General features: G+C 49.8%; 3 protein-coding genes and 1 pseudogene across 4 annotated transcripts; 2 read left to right on the top strand and 2 right to left on the bottom strand.

Moving 5' to 3' along the window:
- Positions 1 to 3,609: 3,609 nt before the first annotated feature.
- Positions 3,610 to 3,915, bottom strand: LOC311163376 (feather keratin Cos1-1/Cos1-3/Cos2-1-like; the record flags this gene model as incomplete). Its single annotated transcript, XM_084222206.1, has 1 exon — positions 3,610 to 3,915. One exon carries the CDS (start codon positions 3,913 to 3,915, stop codon positions 3,610 to 3,612), a length of 306 nt encoding a protein of 101 aa, XP_084078332.1.
- A 2,211-nt stretch (positions 3,916 to 6,126) lies between these two features.
- Positions 6,127 to 6,984, top strand: LOC311163404 (feather keratin 1-like; annotated as a pseudogene). Its single transcript has 2 exons — positions 6,127 to 6,311; positions 6,667 to 6,984. The product of its transcript is annotated as a feather keratin 1-like (transcript).
- A 3,838-nt stretch (positions 6,985 to 10,822) lies between these two features.
- LOC311163375 (feather keratin Cos1-1/Cos1-3/Cos2-1-like) lies at positions 10,823 to 11,128 on the bottom strand (the record flags this gene model as incomplete). Its single annotated transcript, XM_084222205.1, has 1 exon — positions 10,823 to 11,128. The coding sequence occupies one exon, from the start codon at positions 11,126 to 11,128 to the stop codon at positions 10,823 to 10,825; it is 306 nt and encodes a 101-aa protein (XP_084078331.1).
- Positions 11,129 to 14,294: 3,166 nt separating this feature from the next.
- On the top strand, positions 14,295 to 14,600 carry LOC311163373 (feather keratin Cos1-1/Cos1-3/Cos2-1-like; the record flags this gene model as incomplete). The annotated part of the gene is made up of 1 exon (XM_084222203.1): positions 14,295 to 14,600. One exon carries the CDS (start codon positions 14,295 to 14,297, stop codon positions 14,598 to 14,600), a length of 306 nt encoding a protein of 101 aa, XP_084078329.1.
- Between the last annotated feature and the right edge of the window lie 2,102 nt (positions 14,601 to 16,702).

The raw sequence follows: 16,702 nt of genomic DNA, 5'->3' as shown, positions 1-16,702 counted from the left end.
AAACCTGTATAAAACAGCCCTGATGAGACGGCATTTGTGAACAGAGGGGGTTCGATGCGATAGAGGCGGGATCAGGGTTCATCCAGCACCCATCTCGACGCTGTCCCTTTGACTGTGGCTATTGAAGACCGCATTTTCGGTCACAAAATCAAAATCTTTCTGTGAAAAATGCGTATTTTATGATTGGCTTTTCGCAAATATTAAAATGAATATTATATGTGTTGTGTTACAAAGTAACGCTGTATTAATTCTCTTAAGTAGTGTGTAAAAGATAGTTTTAGGTTATAAAAAATGTTAAAATAGAAATTATGCTATGTAGGATACTTTTTTTAAAGAAAGGACTTGCAGCGAGCTAGCAGCCACAGGACACCTAAATCTTTCAGAGAAAGAGAATTTATTGCTCCATTATCAGGAGAAACGAACTTCTTCCTGCCTCAAAGGTGAAGGTGCTGTTAGGATTCAGAGGAAGAAGCTGACACTGCCCAGACAGAATCCTGGGTTTGAATGGAATTAATGCATCATGGATGAGGTGTATGAATATGCAACAGGCTGCTGCTTTTAAGGGTTAATCCTTTGTTTCGAGCTTGTGCTGCCCAGAAAAAGGTATCTGGACGTCCATAACTCTTTGTTTCTATTGTCTCATATTGTCCTAATTCAAATTGTCCAAATTATTATTACTCTAATTGTATTACTATTTTTGTAACTATTTTATTACTATTAAACTTTTTAAATTAAAAAAAAAGTGATTGGCGTTTTTCACATTTTGCTTTTATTATTAATTTGGCTTTCTCATTGATCATTTATAACAACACTGATAATGTTGCCCACAAAAATTGCATTGATTACCTGGTATGTAACAAGCCAATAATTACACACTGGAGGGAGATATCATTTATTTATCTCAGACTTGCACAAGCCTGGGTGCTCAGTGGAATTCCACAATGCCAAATATTAAAACTTTTTACTACTTGTACATTTTAGCAGACAAAGGAGTGTGGTCGTTCATTGGCTACACGTAACATGGCTCTTCTAATAATTAGTATTCGATCTTCTGTTGGCTAATGATTCTCTCATTTCTCATGCTAATTAGCCCATGTGCTCACTCCTTCTCTTCTTCTGAGTCAGGGGGTTCCTTGGGTCAGTGGTCTGTGTGTTGGTGGCTGTGACCTGCCTCTGACAGAATTATCTTTTACCCACTTGGAGCTGATTTTAACGCAGTTGGTGAGTTGGCTTTGTTAGTTTCTTCCTTATCTTGGGAGTTCTGCCAGATGTCCTTGAAGGCTGTAAATTCTACATTCCTGGTGCCCAGTACAGTGTTTTGTCCTCCTTCACAAGCTCTGTTAACCTCTCTGTAGCTCTGAGATCAATGAATCATGTCCAGCCTAAACCTTAATAAGGCAATTCCAGGAACAAGTTGTCTTTCTAACACCTGGATGTGACTTACAGTTTGCTGGCTGCTCTCTGTTTCACAGATTAAATCTCTTTTCTTGTCGATTAGTCTTGAAAGTCTACAAAGATCACACATCAAAGAACATAATTTCTTAAGAAAATTTAACATACTCCACATTTTACAGCAATAACACACTGATGGTTTGGGTGCTTAGTCATGTTTATCCTGTGCCTGTTTATCCTGGGGCTGTTTTAGTCCCGTGGTGCACCTGAAGACAGAGCAGATCAGGAAGCTGCACCTCTGTCAGCTCAGAATGTCTCCCTGCACTGACTTGGAGAAAAAATTAGCGAGGTGTTAGAAGACCCCAGACCAAAACTTGGACCAAGGGGTGTGTGCAAGCACATGTGGGGGGCAGGTGCCAAGTCGCAGGAATATCATTGCCTGGGGATTTCTTTGCACCAGCTTGAGCTCACCTGCTGTGCACTGCTCTATTAACTCATTTGCTTTTATAATTCTGATGCCTGAGACTCTGCTTTGGGAAGCCAAGGCTTGGGCCCATCATTCTGCCTCTGCTTCATAGAATCATAGTATTGTCAAGGTTGGAAAATCCCTCTGAGATCATCAGATCCCACTAATCCCTCAGCAGTGCCAAGGTCCTCAAGTACCACATCTACATGTCCTTTGAGCCTGTTGCAATGTCTTACCACCCTTTCAGTGAGGAATTTTTCCTGAATAACCAACCTAAGCCCCTCCTGGCACAACTTCAGGCTGTTTTCACTCACTTTATCTCTTGTTTCCTTGGAGCAGAGCCTGAGCCCCACCTGGCTGCACCCTCCTGTCTGGGAGCTGTGGAGAGTGTGAAGCCTCCTTTTATCCAGGCTGAGCAACACCAGCTCCCTCAGCTTCTCCTGATCAGACTTGTGCTCCTCCCTGGACATTCACACTCACAGCCCCCTTCTCCTCGGGGCAATCACCCTCTTTTGGAACTGACTTCAAATGAGGAGTCTCATACACATGTGAGCAAAGGCATTGACCTTCAATCCCCTGATTTCCTTTAGGGGAAGAAGTTACACCAGAAGGTTTCCCACTGTTCTAGTTAGGAGTTACAGGCCAAGGTTATTCTAAATTTGCCTAATTTTTTCTAAATTTGCCTAAGGCTTACCAGTGCTCCCTGGTAGCATCAAGAGCAGAATCATCTTAAGGTACAAGAGATAGTGTGTTTATAGAATCCTAACTGTATATCAGGAGAGCAGTGTAGGCTTCTCTTGCATGGAAATATGACAAAAGACATTTTCAAGCACAGAGAAGCTGGCATCTTTCAGTCCTGTCTGCAAAAATATGTAAAAAACTGTTTCCAGAAGCCTAAGATGGAGTAAATCTGTCAAAGCATTGTGTCTACCTACACACATGATCTGCAGTGGTTTTTACTCATTTGCAAAGGCTGAAAAGGGCTCAGTAAACTGTTCCATTTTCCTTCTGGGAATAATGAAGGGTCTGCATATGCCTCATGCACCACAAACCTTCCCAGAGAAATACCCTTCCTCCTGACTGTGTGTGTCTGGAGTGTCCACAGAGGCAGGATATTTAACAATCATTGTGTGAACAATCACTGCACAAACATCCCTGAAATCCCTCCCAGAACCAACCCTGGTCAACATTGCTCTGTTTGGGCATCTAGAGATCATACCTGTAGGGGGAAGGATGACACAGAGGCATGGGCTGGGATGCAAGAGAAATTTAATGTAGAGATAAACAGATCAACCCAAAAGAGGATCTGCAGGGGAATAAATGAGAGGAACACATGGACTGCGATGCAAAAGAACTTTAATGAGTCAAACCAGGAAAATTAGGTCAATCCAAGGTGAGGTGCCAATGCAGAGAGCACCAGGGGCACACAACAGTCTGTTGTTTTCCAAGGTGTGATTTCCAGCAGGTGCCCACAAAGGGGTGGAGCAGGCAGGTGCTCCCCAGGATGGCTGAGTGGGACTCACAGCCCCGGGGAGCACAGGGGAGCAAGGAGACAGGAGGGAAAGGAGAGAGTGGCAGGGGACAGAGGCAGGCTTGGGCTGTGCTTGCCAAGAGCCCAGGCTGGCCCTGTCCCTCTGCAGGGGCTGCTGGGGCTGCTCAGCCCCTCAGGAAGCACCAAGCCCAGGCTGCGTGCCCAGGGCGGTTCCATCCTGGCAGTGCCTGGGATCCTTCCCAGGGCAGCGCCAGCAGCTTCAGCAGGGGAGGCTCCTCGTGCCACAGAGGCCACTGCCCAGGCCAGAGAGGCCAAAGCCCCCAGAGCTGATGGGCACTCCCTGAGAGCTGAGGATGCTGCCCACAGCAGCAGAGGTGGAGGATCCCACCACAGTGTTCTGTGGGAAGGAGCTGAGGATGGGGCCGGGCAGGGTCACCACCACGGGCGAGGGCTCAATGATGACAGTGGAGTCCTGGCACTGCCTGACACAGGGCTCATTGCAGCTGCTGCCCAGCGGGGTGGGGCCACAGGGCTGGCAGGGCCGGCACGGGCTGTAGCAGGACATGGCTTGGGGCTGCAGGTGCACCTGAGAGACAGGGAAGGGGAAAACAGAGCACAAGGAGTTGGTGAGGATCAACCTGTCACCCCAGCATGAAGGACCAAAGGCATGAACTGGAGACAAGCCCAGGGGCTGTATAGAGAGACCCACAGGCTTCTCCTTTCCTCGGAAGAGCCTGCCAAGAGCTACCAAGGAAGATCCCTGTCTGGTCCATAGCTCTGGAAGCACCTCAGACAAGCCTCAGCCTTTCCCCATGATACACCTTCTGTCTCCTTCCCTCAGCCATGGCAAGAATCCATACGGGACAAAAAAGCATGTATAGACTGAGAAATCCCATGGGAGGAGGAGAATGATGAGAAAAAGCTTCAGACTCACCTTGTTCTCAAGGAGATGGAGGTGAGAGGAGTGGATGGCAGAGTGAGGAGAAGGTCCTGCTTTTATACTGCTCCTGCACTGCCCCAGGCCCAGAGTCACTGCACAAGGGCAGTAATTTTCCAACAGACTCATCTCAAAGCAAAACATTCTGCCCAATGGCACAGATTGTGGTTTGGTTTTGATCTCTTTTGCCATTTCACTTCCCCATTTCTGACATTGCCACTAAGTCATGGAGGCTTCTACCATGTAGAGGAATGAGAAGTACAAGGATTTATTGTGCAGGAACACAATCGTATGGGCAGGAATCAAGGCTCAAATTGACCCATGTGGAGTTCTGAACTTCCTTACTGCCTGAGGGATGTGTTCACTCTTGGGACAGTGCCTTCTCTTTCCCCTCTTTTTACCCCATGAAGCATTTTGGCTGCACACTTTGCGCCCTGACCTGGAGGACACACAAAGTCCTGCCACACATTGTCAATTCTGCAAACACCCTGAGCTCTGGCAGTGCTGCCAAGCAAGTCAGGCTGAGGGCAATGGCCTTTGGCTGCCTGGAGCTGTGGGTCTGGGCTCAGCCCAGTGCTTGAAGATGGTTCTCCAGGGTTATGGATGGAGCTGCCCTTGCTGGAAGGGAATTCAGCCCTGCCTGGCACAAAGCCTGCAGACATCACGCACTCCTGGCTTGACCTCACGCCAAAATTAGAGCATGACTCTCCATGGGTCAGGAGAGTCTCTCCCTGGAAATTTGCCTACTGAAGGCATTCCCTTGCCCTCCTGGGACGCTACCAGCTGCCTCCATGTCTGCAGGGCGGGGAAGTTCATCCCTCACTGGTGTAGTTTGAAATCTGGTTTTGCATCCAGGGCCTTTCTGAGCACATCTCCTCCTTAAGCACTGCATGTTGGATTTTGTAGTGAGTTTCCCTATCACCTTTCCAGATATCAAGACAAGTCTGACAAGCCTGTTATTCCCTGACTCCTCTTTCATGCCTCTCTTGAAGACAAGACATTCACTGGCTTTCTTCCAGTTCTCAGGTGCATCTCATGGTCGATGTGACTTTCAAAGGGAGTTGAGAAAAGCTTTGTACTGACACCAGTGAACACATAACATCAATTCACACATACTCATTTCAGACCAGTATGTTTCAATGTTCCTCCATTTGATTCTGTTCTGCTTGGGGAAATCTTTTCTGTTCCAGGTGTTCCAAGGAGTACCAGGAACTTCAGTTCTTGACAGCAATTCCTGGTGGTGAAGACCAAGGACATGAACCTTTGAGGATGTTCACCTTTCCTGTAGCCCCTGCCCTCAGGGAAGCTGCCCTGTTGAATCCTGGGGCTGCCTGTGTCCAAGGCTCCCTTTTACTGGTGGCTTGTCTGGAGAAGATCTTCATATTGTCCCTTCATGTGCTCTGCCTGATTCATCTCCAGGTGGGCTTTGGTTTTCCTAATGCCTGGCAAACATCCCCTCCAGAGCAAAGGGCATCAGGGGGAAGAGAGCTGAAACATTGGCACAGCCTGGCTGCCTGGACATGCTGCAGCTCATGACCCTTGCAGAGAACAGAGAGGGAAAAGAGAGAAGCAGGAAAAATATCCATAAAAAGCAGATTATTTGGATGCCTTCTGACATGTGCAGTGTTAGACAGGGACTCTTCCTGCAAGAGGTATTGAAAAAAGTTGCTTTTCATTGCCCTAAACCAACACTCCCAGCCTTCATCCAGCACTTGGGTCATGTGCCCTTGCTGACATGGCTCTGCCTGGAATATCCTTTGCTTCTCATCACAGAACATGAAAGGATCCTGCAATGCAGGGCAGGAATGTTGGAAATGAGGAAATTAAATGGCAGCGTAGATGGAAACAAAATGTGAATTGCTGCCACTATGTGGGATATTTTCCTTTGAAGATGAGTCTGTTGAAAAATTACCACCCTTGTGCAGGACTGTGGGCCTGGGGCAATGCAAGATCTGTATAAAAGCAGGCTCTTCTCCCCACTCTCACATTCACTCCACTCACCTCCTCCATCTCCTTGGAACAAGGTGAGTTTGAAGCCCATTCTCCATTTTCTCCTTCTTCTCTGGGATTTCTCTGCACATACCTGTGACTTTGTCCCATGTGGGATCTTGCAGATGCTCTTTGTGAGAGGAGGAAAGGAGTGGGAGATGTGTGACTGCAGGGTCTTGTCAGAAGTATTGCCTCAGTTTTGGGCTGGTTGGGGACATCCCCGGGCTTGAGCTCTTGGTGGAGTTTGTGTGAGAGGAGGAGCCCATGTGCCTCCAGAAACAGCCTTCAGCTCTCATTCCCAGCTCATGCCTGGGCTCCCTCACAGTGAGGGAACAGTTGGATCCTTACCCAGTCCTTGTGATTTACTTCCCTCTGCTCTCTCTCTCCCAGGTGCCCCTGCAGCCCCAAGCCATGTCCTGCTACAGCCCGTGCCGGCCCTGCCAGCCCTGTGGCCCCACCCCGCTGGGCAGCAGCTGCAATGAGCCCTGTGTCAGGCAGTGCCAGGACTCCACCGTGTTCATCCAGCCCTCGCCCGTGGTGGTGACCCTGCCCGGCCCCATCCTCAGCTCCTTCCCGCAGAACACCGCCGTGGGATCCTCCACCTCTGCTGCTGTTGGCAGCATCCTCAGCTCTCAGGGAGTGCCCATCAGCTCTGGGGGCTTTGGCCTCTCTGGCCTGGGCAGTGGAATCTGTGGCTTCCCCTGCTGAAACTGTTCCACCTGGATTCCCCTGTCCTCCCTCTTTTGACTCATTAAATTCTGCTGCATCCCAGCCTGTGCCTCTGTGTCATCCTTTGCCCTGCAGACACTCTCCCAAGGCAGAGCTGTTTCCCCAGGGGTGTTTCTGGGGGGTGTTGTTGGGGCTGGTTGTGCACTGGCTGTCAGCACAGGCTGGCATTGGGAGTGCTCAGTGTGCACTGAGGGACCCCCTGGGTTCTGAGTTTCTCTGCCTCTTTGGATGAGGATAGAATTTCTCTACATTGTCCAGGGACAAACATCCATTTTGTTTGCACTTCTTTTCCTTTTCCTTTCTTAGCTCAACACCATGACACAAATACTCAGCAGTGGATGTGTTACTGTCCAGACAGAGGTACTGAATTCCCATCAGACTCCAGCAGGTCCCTTGGATCTGAAAGGTTTCTGAAAGGGCATTTTGTTGCCTTCTCACAGATCTATGTTATCATGGGACCACTGAATGGGTTTTGTTGGAATAGATTGTTAAAGATCATTTAGTCCAACCCTCCTGCCATGGACAGTGTCTCAGCTCCACCTTGCCTATTCCAGTTTAAAACTCCTGCCCCTTGTCCAATCACTTGATAGAATGTCTCTCTCCAACTTCCTTACACCACTCCTTGATGTACTGAAAGGCTGCAATAAGGTCCCCCAGATCCTGCTCTTCTCCTGACTGAAAAACTTCACCTGCACCAGCTGCCCCTCAGAGCAGGGGTGATGCATCTGTGTTATCGAATTCACAGGCATCCCCTGACAAGGGGAGAGAGTGATGAGGAGGACTCCATGGATAGCAGAAGGCTAATTAATTACTTTATTATACTATATTATTCTATACTATATTACACTATATTACATTACATCTAAACTGAGCCTGCCCAGCGCTCAACTCTGCACACACTGCACAGAATCTCGTGACTGTCAGTGACAGTCCTGACACACACACACACACACACACACACACACACACACACACCTGGCCTTGACAGGGCAGGGAGACAAAACACCATCACTGTGGGTAAACAATCTCCACATTGCATTCTACTGTGGCCCAAACGCAGGCACAGCAAATGATAAGAATTCTCTGAGGTTCAGGGAATGTGAATCTCAGAAATATTCTTGGGAAGAATTGGGCCTTGCTTTGCTCTGTGAGGAGAAATGTGGTGACACTGTGTGACCATTTTTGCAGCCCTTCTCTGCAGGGCAGCTCTCCTTCCATCCACACCACAGTCCCTATTGGTTGCAAGGCCATGTCAGGACCTTGCACTCGGCTTTGCTGAAGTTCCTGAGTTCCACATGGGACCATTCCTCGAGTCTGTCAAGATCCCTGTGGATTTAAACCCTCCCATCTAGAGTAGCTCTTGCCCCTCTCAGCTTCAGGTCCTTGCTGAGGGTCACAAATCTTTAAGGCTGGAAAAGACCTCCAAGATCACCACCTTGACAAGATACCCCTATGGCCAAGAAAGCACCTCACAAAGTGTCATGAGGGTGCATCCAATCCATCCTCCAGGTCACTGATGCTCACAGACACCCAGGGCTGTCAGCAGCCCCCTGGGCTGTGCCAGCAGGAGTGGAACCAGGAGATGTGGATGCTGCTCTGCTCAGCACTCACCTGCTGCCATCCCCTCTGTGGGAAATGAATTTAGGGAATTCTCAAAGCCTGACTGAAGGCTCACATAGTGTTCATCTGTGTTGGACAGTGTTGAGAGAGAAATGGAACTAGAAACAAGTTTCAAAGGATGGCTTTGCAAATAAAACTAAATATTTTAGAGAAATAGAACTATGAAAGATGCATCGTATTAAGACCCAGGAGGGGTAATTTTAGATGATTGGCTTTCAGGCATTTACAGCATGGTGTGACAAAAGCTGATAGGTCAAGAAACACTTATAATGTACTGTAGTTAGGAAATAGTTGGCTTCTAATTATAATAGTGTGAATTAAACCATCTGTATTGTATCACCATTCTCATGAGATTGAACATAGAATAAAAGTTTTTAAAATGCCTCTCAGTTGCTCTATCTCTGGGTCAGAAAAAAGCATAATCCAGCACCCTCATATTGGGCACAGGCTGTAATGCAAGAACCACCAGGACCAAGGGGACTGAGCTAAGTGCAGGGTGGCCAGGATGGTGAGGAGATCAGAGCACTTGACTTAGGCTCAGGGATTGCTGAGCATGGAGACAGGAATGGTTTGGTCAGAGAGATAAAATCATCCTTGGAGTAGCCAGGGCCAGTGAAGTTTGGTTCATTCTATCCATCTGCAGACTGTGAGACCTTGAAGTCTTAAGGGATAACGACTCAACACATTCCCCCATTTGTGGAGATCAGGGTGCTTTGGTGAGCTGGGGGAGGTGAGCTCTGGATGTGTGATGCCAGCCTCTGATCGAGTCAGACAGAGGGTGAATGATGGGCTTTGAATGAGATAGGAGGTGGGTGCTGGTGCCTCTTGTCACTCTAAGCTGCCCTCCCTGCACAGACCTTGCTGGGTTGTGGGGCTCCCTCTCTTCCCCAGGGGAAGCACCAGGACATTTAGGTGTGGGCTGACAGAGTTCATCTCAGCTGATGGGCCATAATGGGCCAGAACCAAAGCAGCTCTGCTGGCTGTGATGGGCAGCTGTGTTGTCTTAGAAGGTGTCAAGGGCTCCTGAAGGGTCCCATGATCCACAACATTACATGATCCAGTGTGAAGCTCCCCACTTCATGGGAGGAACCTGGGCATCCCTACTTGAAATTGAGTGAATATAAACCAAATAGATTTTATGTTCTGTGGGTTTTCCCAGGGATTTCCTCCCCCACCCCCCCCACCCCCACTTATTTGAGACTTCCCCCACCACCTGATAGGTCCAGTCTGTGACCACTTTGACCAAGAATGTGCAGCACCACAGTCTCATCACAGGGCTTTTGGCTGGAGAGATCTTCAAAATCCTGCCCTTTATGTCTCTTCTTTCATTTTGCCTTGTGCATGTCCCTGGGTGATGTGGTTGCATTTTCATCTTGCAATGCTTTCATATTGTTGTATTGCTTTAGAGAATAAGAGCCAAAATAGCTACAGACATGTTTTCCTGTCCAATCAGGACAATAAACCCTCTGTGTGTACTTACAAACACCAATCATTCAGTGTTGGTTCTCTCGAATCAATTAATCTCAAATGATGCACAGACAAGAACCTGGGCTACCCCTCAACTGCAGTGGGTCATAACACACACATGGAGAAAGACAGAAAGCAGCAATACTGTAATAAAGCACGTTCAACTCTCCCATCTTAAAAGGCACTCAAACACCTTCTCCTAAATCTGTCACACAGAACCACCCCTGAGCTACACCTCCCTGCCTGGGAATCTTGGGAGACAGAAAACAGGGAAAGGATGACACAGAGGCATGGGCTGCAATGCAACAGAAATTTAATTTAATTTAATTTAAAGATGAGAACAAGGTCACTCTGAGTAGAGGCATCAGTGCAGAGAGCACCAGGGTCAGCTCAGAATCTCCATCACGAGCTGTGGCAGAGATCCCAGCAGGTGTCCATCTGCCTGATCCAGAGAGGGAGCAGGGCCAGCAGGTGCTCCCCAGGATGGCTGAGTGGGACTCACAGCCCCGGGGAGCACAGGGGAACAAGGAGACAGGAGGGAAAGGAGAGAGTGGCAGGGGACAGAGCCAGGCTTGGGCTGTGCTTGCCAAGAGCCCAGGCTGGCCCTGTCCCTCTGCAGGGGCTGCTGGGGCTGCTCAGCCCCTCAGGAAGCACCAAGCCCAGGCTGCGTGCCCAGGGCGGTTCCATCCTGGCAGTGCCTGGGATCCTTCCCAGGGCAGCGCCAGCAGCTTCAGCAGGGGAGGCTCCTCGTGCCACAGAGGCCACTGCCCAGGCCAGAGAGGCCAAAGCCCCCAGAGCTGATGGGCACTCCCTGAGAGCTGAGGATGCTGCCAACAGCAGCAGAGGTGGAGGATCCCACCACAGTGTTCTGTGGGAAGGAGCTGAGGATGGGGCCGGGCAGGGTCACCACCACGGGTGAGGGCTCAATGATGACAGTGGAGTCCTGGCACTGCCTGACACAGGGCTCATTGCAGCTGCTGCCCAGCGGGGTGGGGCCACAGGGCTGGCAGGGCCGGCACGGGCTGTAGCAGGACATGGCTTGGGGCTGCAGGTGCACCTGAGAGACAGGGAAGGGGAAAACAGAGCACAAAGAGTGGGTGAGGATCAGCCTGTCACCCCAGCATGAGGATGACCCTGTTTCTCTCAGCTCCCCAAATCATGACAAAGTCCACAGAGATCTGCAGCTCGCCAATAGCTCAGAAGTCACCTCAGCCAAGCCCCAGTGTCTGTCTATGCCACACCCTCAGCCTCCTTCCCTCACCCGTGGCAAGGAGCCCCAGTGCCCAGCTGAAGACAAGTAATGTGCTTAGAAATGTATTCAGAGGAGGACAAGGAGGAGGAGAAATGCTCCAAACTCACCTTCTTCCCAAGGAGCTGGAGAGAGGAAGAGTGAATGAGAGAGTGAGGAGAATGTGCTGCTTTTATACTGCTCCTGCACTGCCCCAGGCTCACAGTAACTGCACAGGGCAACAATTTTCCTACAGACTCATCTCCAAAGCAAAATATCCTCCCTAATGCCACAGGGTGTGTTTTGGTTTACATCAATGCTGTAATTTCATTTCCACGTTTCTGACATCCCCACTGGGTCATGAAGATCCCTTTCATGTTAAGGGATGAGAAGCCAAATGATTTTTCTTGCAGGAACACATGAGTAATGGTTGGACTCAATGATCTTGGAGGTCTTTACCAATCCTTCTGCTTCTGTGATTCATTTATTGTCTGATCATTGGCAGGAATCAAGTCTCAAACAGAGCCCCATGCCTTTGGGTTACTCCTCAGTATGTGAGGGAGGTGTTGAGTGTCTGCACTGTTCCTTGTTCTCCCTCTCTCCTCACCCACGATGCCCTTTGGCTGCACAATGTGGAGCCTGACCTGGATGACACACAAGCAGAAGCCACTTTTCCAATACATGCTGTCAGTACTGAGAACACGTGTGATCTGTGAGGGAGCTGCCAAGCATCCCTTTTCCCTGGGCCAGGATGGAGCTGCCCTTGCTGGAGGGGGACTCAGCCCTGCCTTGGGCAGCCCTGCAGACATCACACCCTCCTGGCTTTGTCTCACACCAAAAGGCTGACACACAACCAACCCAAGATTAGAGTGTGACTTGCCAATGGTAGGGAGAGTGTCTCCCTGGAGATTTGCCTACTGAAGGCATTCCCTTGCTCTCCTGGGGCACACCCCAGCGTCCTGCATGTCTGCAGGGCAGGGAAGTGCATCAGTCCTTGGTGTATTTTGAGAGCAGGTTTTGTACCCAGGGCTTTTCTGAGTGCATCCTCTCCCTGAGCATCCCCAGGCATGTGGCACTGCAGTTTCCCCAAAGTTCTCACATGTGGGGAAATGGAGGCGGTTTTCTTCCCTATCCAGTGGTTCTGGGTTGTTCTCTGGACTGAGGAGGCATCTAGGACATTGGAAAGGGTGGGCATAGTCCCAATGCCCTTCAGAAGCCAAAGAGCTTTGGCTCCCAGGATGTTGAAAGCTTTGGCCCCAAAGCAGTGGGGCAGTGTTTTCTGAAACCCCTTTTTTCAGCTCTTGAGTCTCCAGGAGAGCTCCCCTCCACAGCCAGGTGTCTTTCACCAGAAAGATGAGTCCTTGTGTCCATTCTGTCCCTCCATCGGCATTTTCTCCTGTTTCCCTGTGTTTTGCCTTGACTTTTCATGTCTTTTTGAACCATGAGATGCCCCTAAGATGCTGCCAGCTTTTCTGATTTCTTCACAGGTGCCTGTGAAGGCACGTCTGACCCACCAGATAGCTGAATGAGTGGAAGAGCTGGGATGTTTGAAGTCCAGGGTCTATACATTGCTACTCAAATCCTACCTGACCATGTCTTTCTCTCTGTCCTCAGCTGCATTCCCTGACTGCTGGCACCTCCCAAGGGGGGCTCAGAGGTGCTTTCTTTGACACCAAGGCTCCTGTGCCCATCACCAGGTCACAGATTTACATTGCTCCACTCTGTTTAAATGTTCCCACAGCTCATCCTCCTCCTCTGTCGTGGGAAGGTTTCCCCTACCCCTATTTCTGAGCAATATCAGGAGGTTGATCCTGTGACACTAAAATGAAGACCAAGCCCAAGAAGCCTTGAAGACCCTTCCCCTTTCCTGTAACCGTGCCCCCAGTGAAGCTGCCCCAGTCAGCCTTGGCTCAAGCCTCCCTTTTGCTGTTGTCCTGTGTGGATGATCTTCTTCTTTCCCACCACCAGCTTTCCTGATTCAGCTCCAAGTGGGCTTTGGCTTTCCAACCCCAAACCTGGAACACTCAGCCTGGAACATGATCTGCATCATTTCCAGGAAGGGAGAGGAAAGCATTTCCCTGGAGAAGCAGTGTCCAGTGGGAGCTGGAGTGAGGAGAGAGGGAGAGAGGGCAGCAGGCAGGACGTGCTGTGAGGAGAGGAGCCTTTGGGTGCTCTGCTGCTCTTTGGGGCAGGGCAGAGCTGGGCTGTCCCTGCAGAGGCAGCTGCCAACAGTGGCAAGGCACAGCCCGAGCCAGCATCCCCTGCCTGCAGGGACCCTCTGGCCTGGGGGCACCTCCTGTCCCTGCTCTGACCCCAGGGGTGCTCAGGCCTGGCCTGGTACACATGGAAGGAGCTGCAGCACAGAGCAAGCATGTCAGAAATGAGGAAATGAAATGGCAGCTCTGATGGAAATCAAACCACAACGTGTGGCGTTAGGGAGGATGTTTTGCTTTGGAGGTGAATGTGTTGGAAAATTACTGTCCTTGTGCAGTGCCTGTGGGCCTGGGGCAGTGCAGGAGCAGTATAAAAGGGGGACCTTCTCCTCACTGTCTCATTCACTCCTCTCACCTCCATCTCCTTGGGATCAAGGTGAGCCTGAAGCCCTTTCTTTTCTTCCTCCTTTGGGCTTTCTGATCACATTCTCTGCTTTAGTCCCATGTGGGTTGTTGAGAAGTGTTTGTTATGGGAGAGGGAAGGGGCAGAAGTTGGGCACGGAGGGAGGTTGGGTTTTGGATGAACTGTCTCCTGAGCTGTGTCCTAAGTGTGGAAGTCCCTGGGCTTGGTCACTCTTAAGGAGGTTCTTGGGGGCCTGAGCAAACAGTGAGGCTGTTTGACCTCTCTAAGCATACTCCTGCTGACTTCTTCATCTCTTTGCTTTTCCCCATCATGGTGTACCAACGGACTGCACTGACATAGTGCAGCTAACCCTGCCTCCCCCTTCCCTGTCTCTCAGGTGCACCTGCAGCCCCAAGCCATGTCCTGCTACAGCCCGTGCCGGCCCTGCCAGCCCTGTGGCCCCACCCCGCTGGGCAGCAGCTGCAATGAGCCCTGTGTCAGGCAGTGCCAGGACTCCACTGTCATCATTGAGCCCTCGCCCGTGGTGGTGACCCTGCCCGGCCCCATCCTCAGCTCCTTCCCACAGAACACTGTGGTGGGATCCTCCACCTCTGCTGCTGTGGGCAGCATCCTCAGCTCTCAGGGAGTGCCCATCAGCTCTGGGGGCTTTGGCCTCTCTGGCCTGGGCAGTGGCCTCTGTGGCACGAGGAGCCTCCCCTGCTGAAGCTGCTGGCGCTGCCCTGGGAAGGATCCCAGGCACTGCCAGGATGGAACCGCCCTGGGCACGCAGCCTGGGCTTGGTGCTTCCTGAGGGGCTGAGCAGCCCCAGCAGCCCCTGCAGAGGGACAGGGCCAGCCTGGGCTCTTGGCAAGCACAGCCCAAGCCTGGCTCTGTCCCCTGCCACTCTCTCCTTTCCCTCCTGTCTCCTTGTTCCCCTGTGCTCCCCGGGGCTGTGAGTCCCACTCAGCCATCCTGGGGAGCACCTGCCTGCTCCACCCCTTTGTGGGCACCTGCTGGAAATCACACCTTGGAAAACAACAGACTGTTGTGTGACCCTGGTGCTCTCTGCATTGGCACCTCACCTTGGATTGACCTAATTTTCCTGGTTTGACTCATTAAAGTTCTTTTGCATCGCAGTCCATGTGTTCCTCTCATTTATTCCCCTGCAGATCCTCTCCCAACATGCCCAAAGAGAGAGGTGTTGCTCAGGGCTGGATGTGGGAAGGGACTGTGGGGGATGGTTGTTCACAGGGTGTTAACACAGGCTCAATTTAAATATTCTTAATGATGCAATAGGTAACTCCATTTTCTAATTTTCTCTACTGACATCTAATTGCTGCTTCCAGTAAATTGTACTTATCTAAGCCTGTGATATTTGCTCTTTGTGCCTACAATTCTCCTCTCCAGCCCTCCACAGTGGAGAAGCAGGGGAAGGAGTCAGAGCAGCACATGGCTTTATTTGAAGCATTAAACTGGAGAATACCATTGTCCAACCACGACAAAGATCTCACTGTACTTTCCAGCCTAGGGATTCTTTCTTTCAGTAAGAAAGGAGCCCTAACCAGTGGAACAGGCAGCAGCTGCCTCCCCTAGTCAAGGATATGTGGGAACTAACAAGCCTTAAAGATATAATTGTCATGGTTTGGCCCAGGTGAGCAGGAAGGGGCATGGGCAAGACCTCCATGTTACCATTCTAGCTCATGTCCTTTCCATATTTATTCTCTCTTGCTTCCAGGAAGAAGGCTGTTCCTTCTGGTGGCAAAAATCCTGGGAGGGGGGCGTGAAACCATCTGAAATTGTTTCACTTTCCTGTAAATAATTTCTTTGTCTCACTTTGGTACTAATATTGTAGCTGTTACTGTTTGTTTTCTTGTCTCATTACTGTTTCCAGTAAATTGTTCTTTTCTCAACTTTTGATCTTTGACTTTAGTGCTTCCAGCTGGAGGGGAAGGGGAAACCAGTGTTGGTGTGGATTTTTTTTTAGCAGGACTACTAAATTGGAGAATGCCATCCCTAAACCACAACAGTAATAAATCAAGATGTTGTGTGCCAGTGGAGCAGATTTCAGTTAGCATCTCTTACTCTGTAACATCAGTGGAAAAAGAAGTTTTAAAGGACATAGTAAATCAAGATGTTGATGTGTGCCTACGTTATACATTGCTAACCTGGCAGAATATTGAAGGTCCATGTATCCTATAGCTGGATTATGTTCATTGCAATACCAAGAGTCACACCTACAGATAAAAAAGACCCTGTGGCCAGGTGAAAAGCCTTCCCCTGAGCATGTGTAGAATTGAGCTGGGGTTGTGTCACTTGTATGGAACTCAGCAACCAATCCCAACAGAGAGCTGAACTTGGAAAGCTTTTAACTCTGAATTTCTGAGTACAAATAATGGCACGGTGGGTATGCTTGATTTGGGGAATTCCACTGAGCACCCAGGCTTGTGGAACTCTGATATAAATAATTGATGTCTCTGCTGAGTGTGTGATTATTGAATTGTTGTGGAGTGGGTAACAAATCTGATTTTCTGGGCAACACAACCAAACCCAATCTGTGATTCCATGGGAACACAGGTCTGTGAGAAGGCAGCCCACTGCACTGTGTCCCTCTTTTGGGAATCCTGTGGTTAGGATGGGACATCCTGGAATCTGATGGGAAGCTGGTCCTTTCTCTTGTCAGTAACTCATTCACTGCCAAGTACTTGTCTCAAATGTTCAGCTGAAAGAGGACAGAGGTGCATGGTTCCCTGGACTATGCAGGGTAATTCTATTCTATTCTATTCTATTCTATTCTATTCTATTCTATTCTATTCTATTCTATTCTAT

Source organism: Fringilla coelebs (assembly GCF_963513975.1).
Source record: "Fringilla coelebs genome assembly, chromosome: 27".
Lineage (NCBI taxonomy): Eukaryota > Metazoa > Chordata > Aves > Passeriformes > Fringillidae > Fringilla > Fringilla coelebs.
Note: the sequence above shows the minus strand (reverse complement) of the source record. Positions and strands in the feature narration are given on the sequence as shown.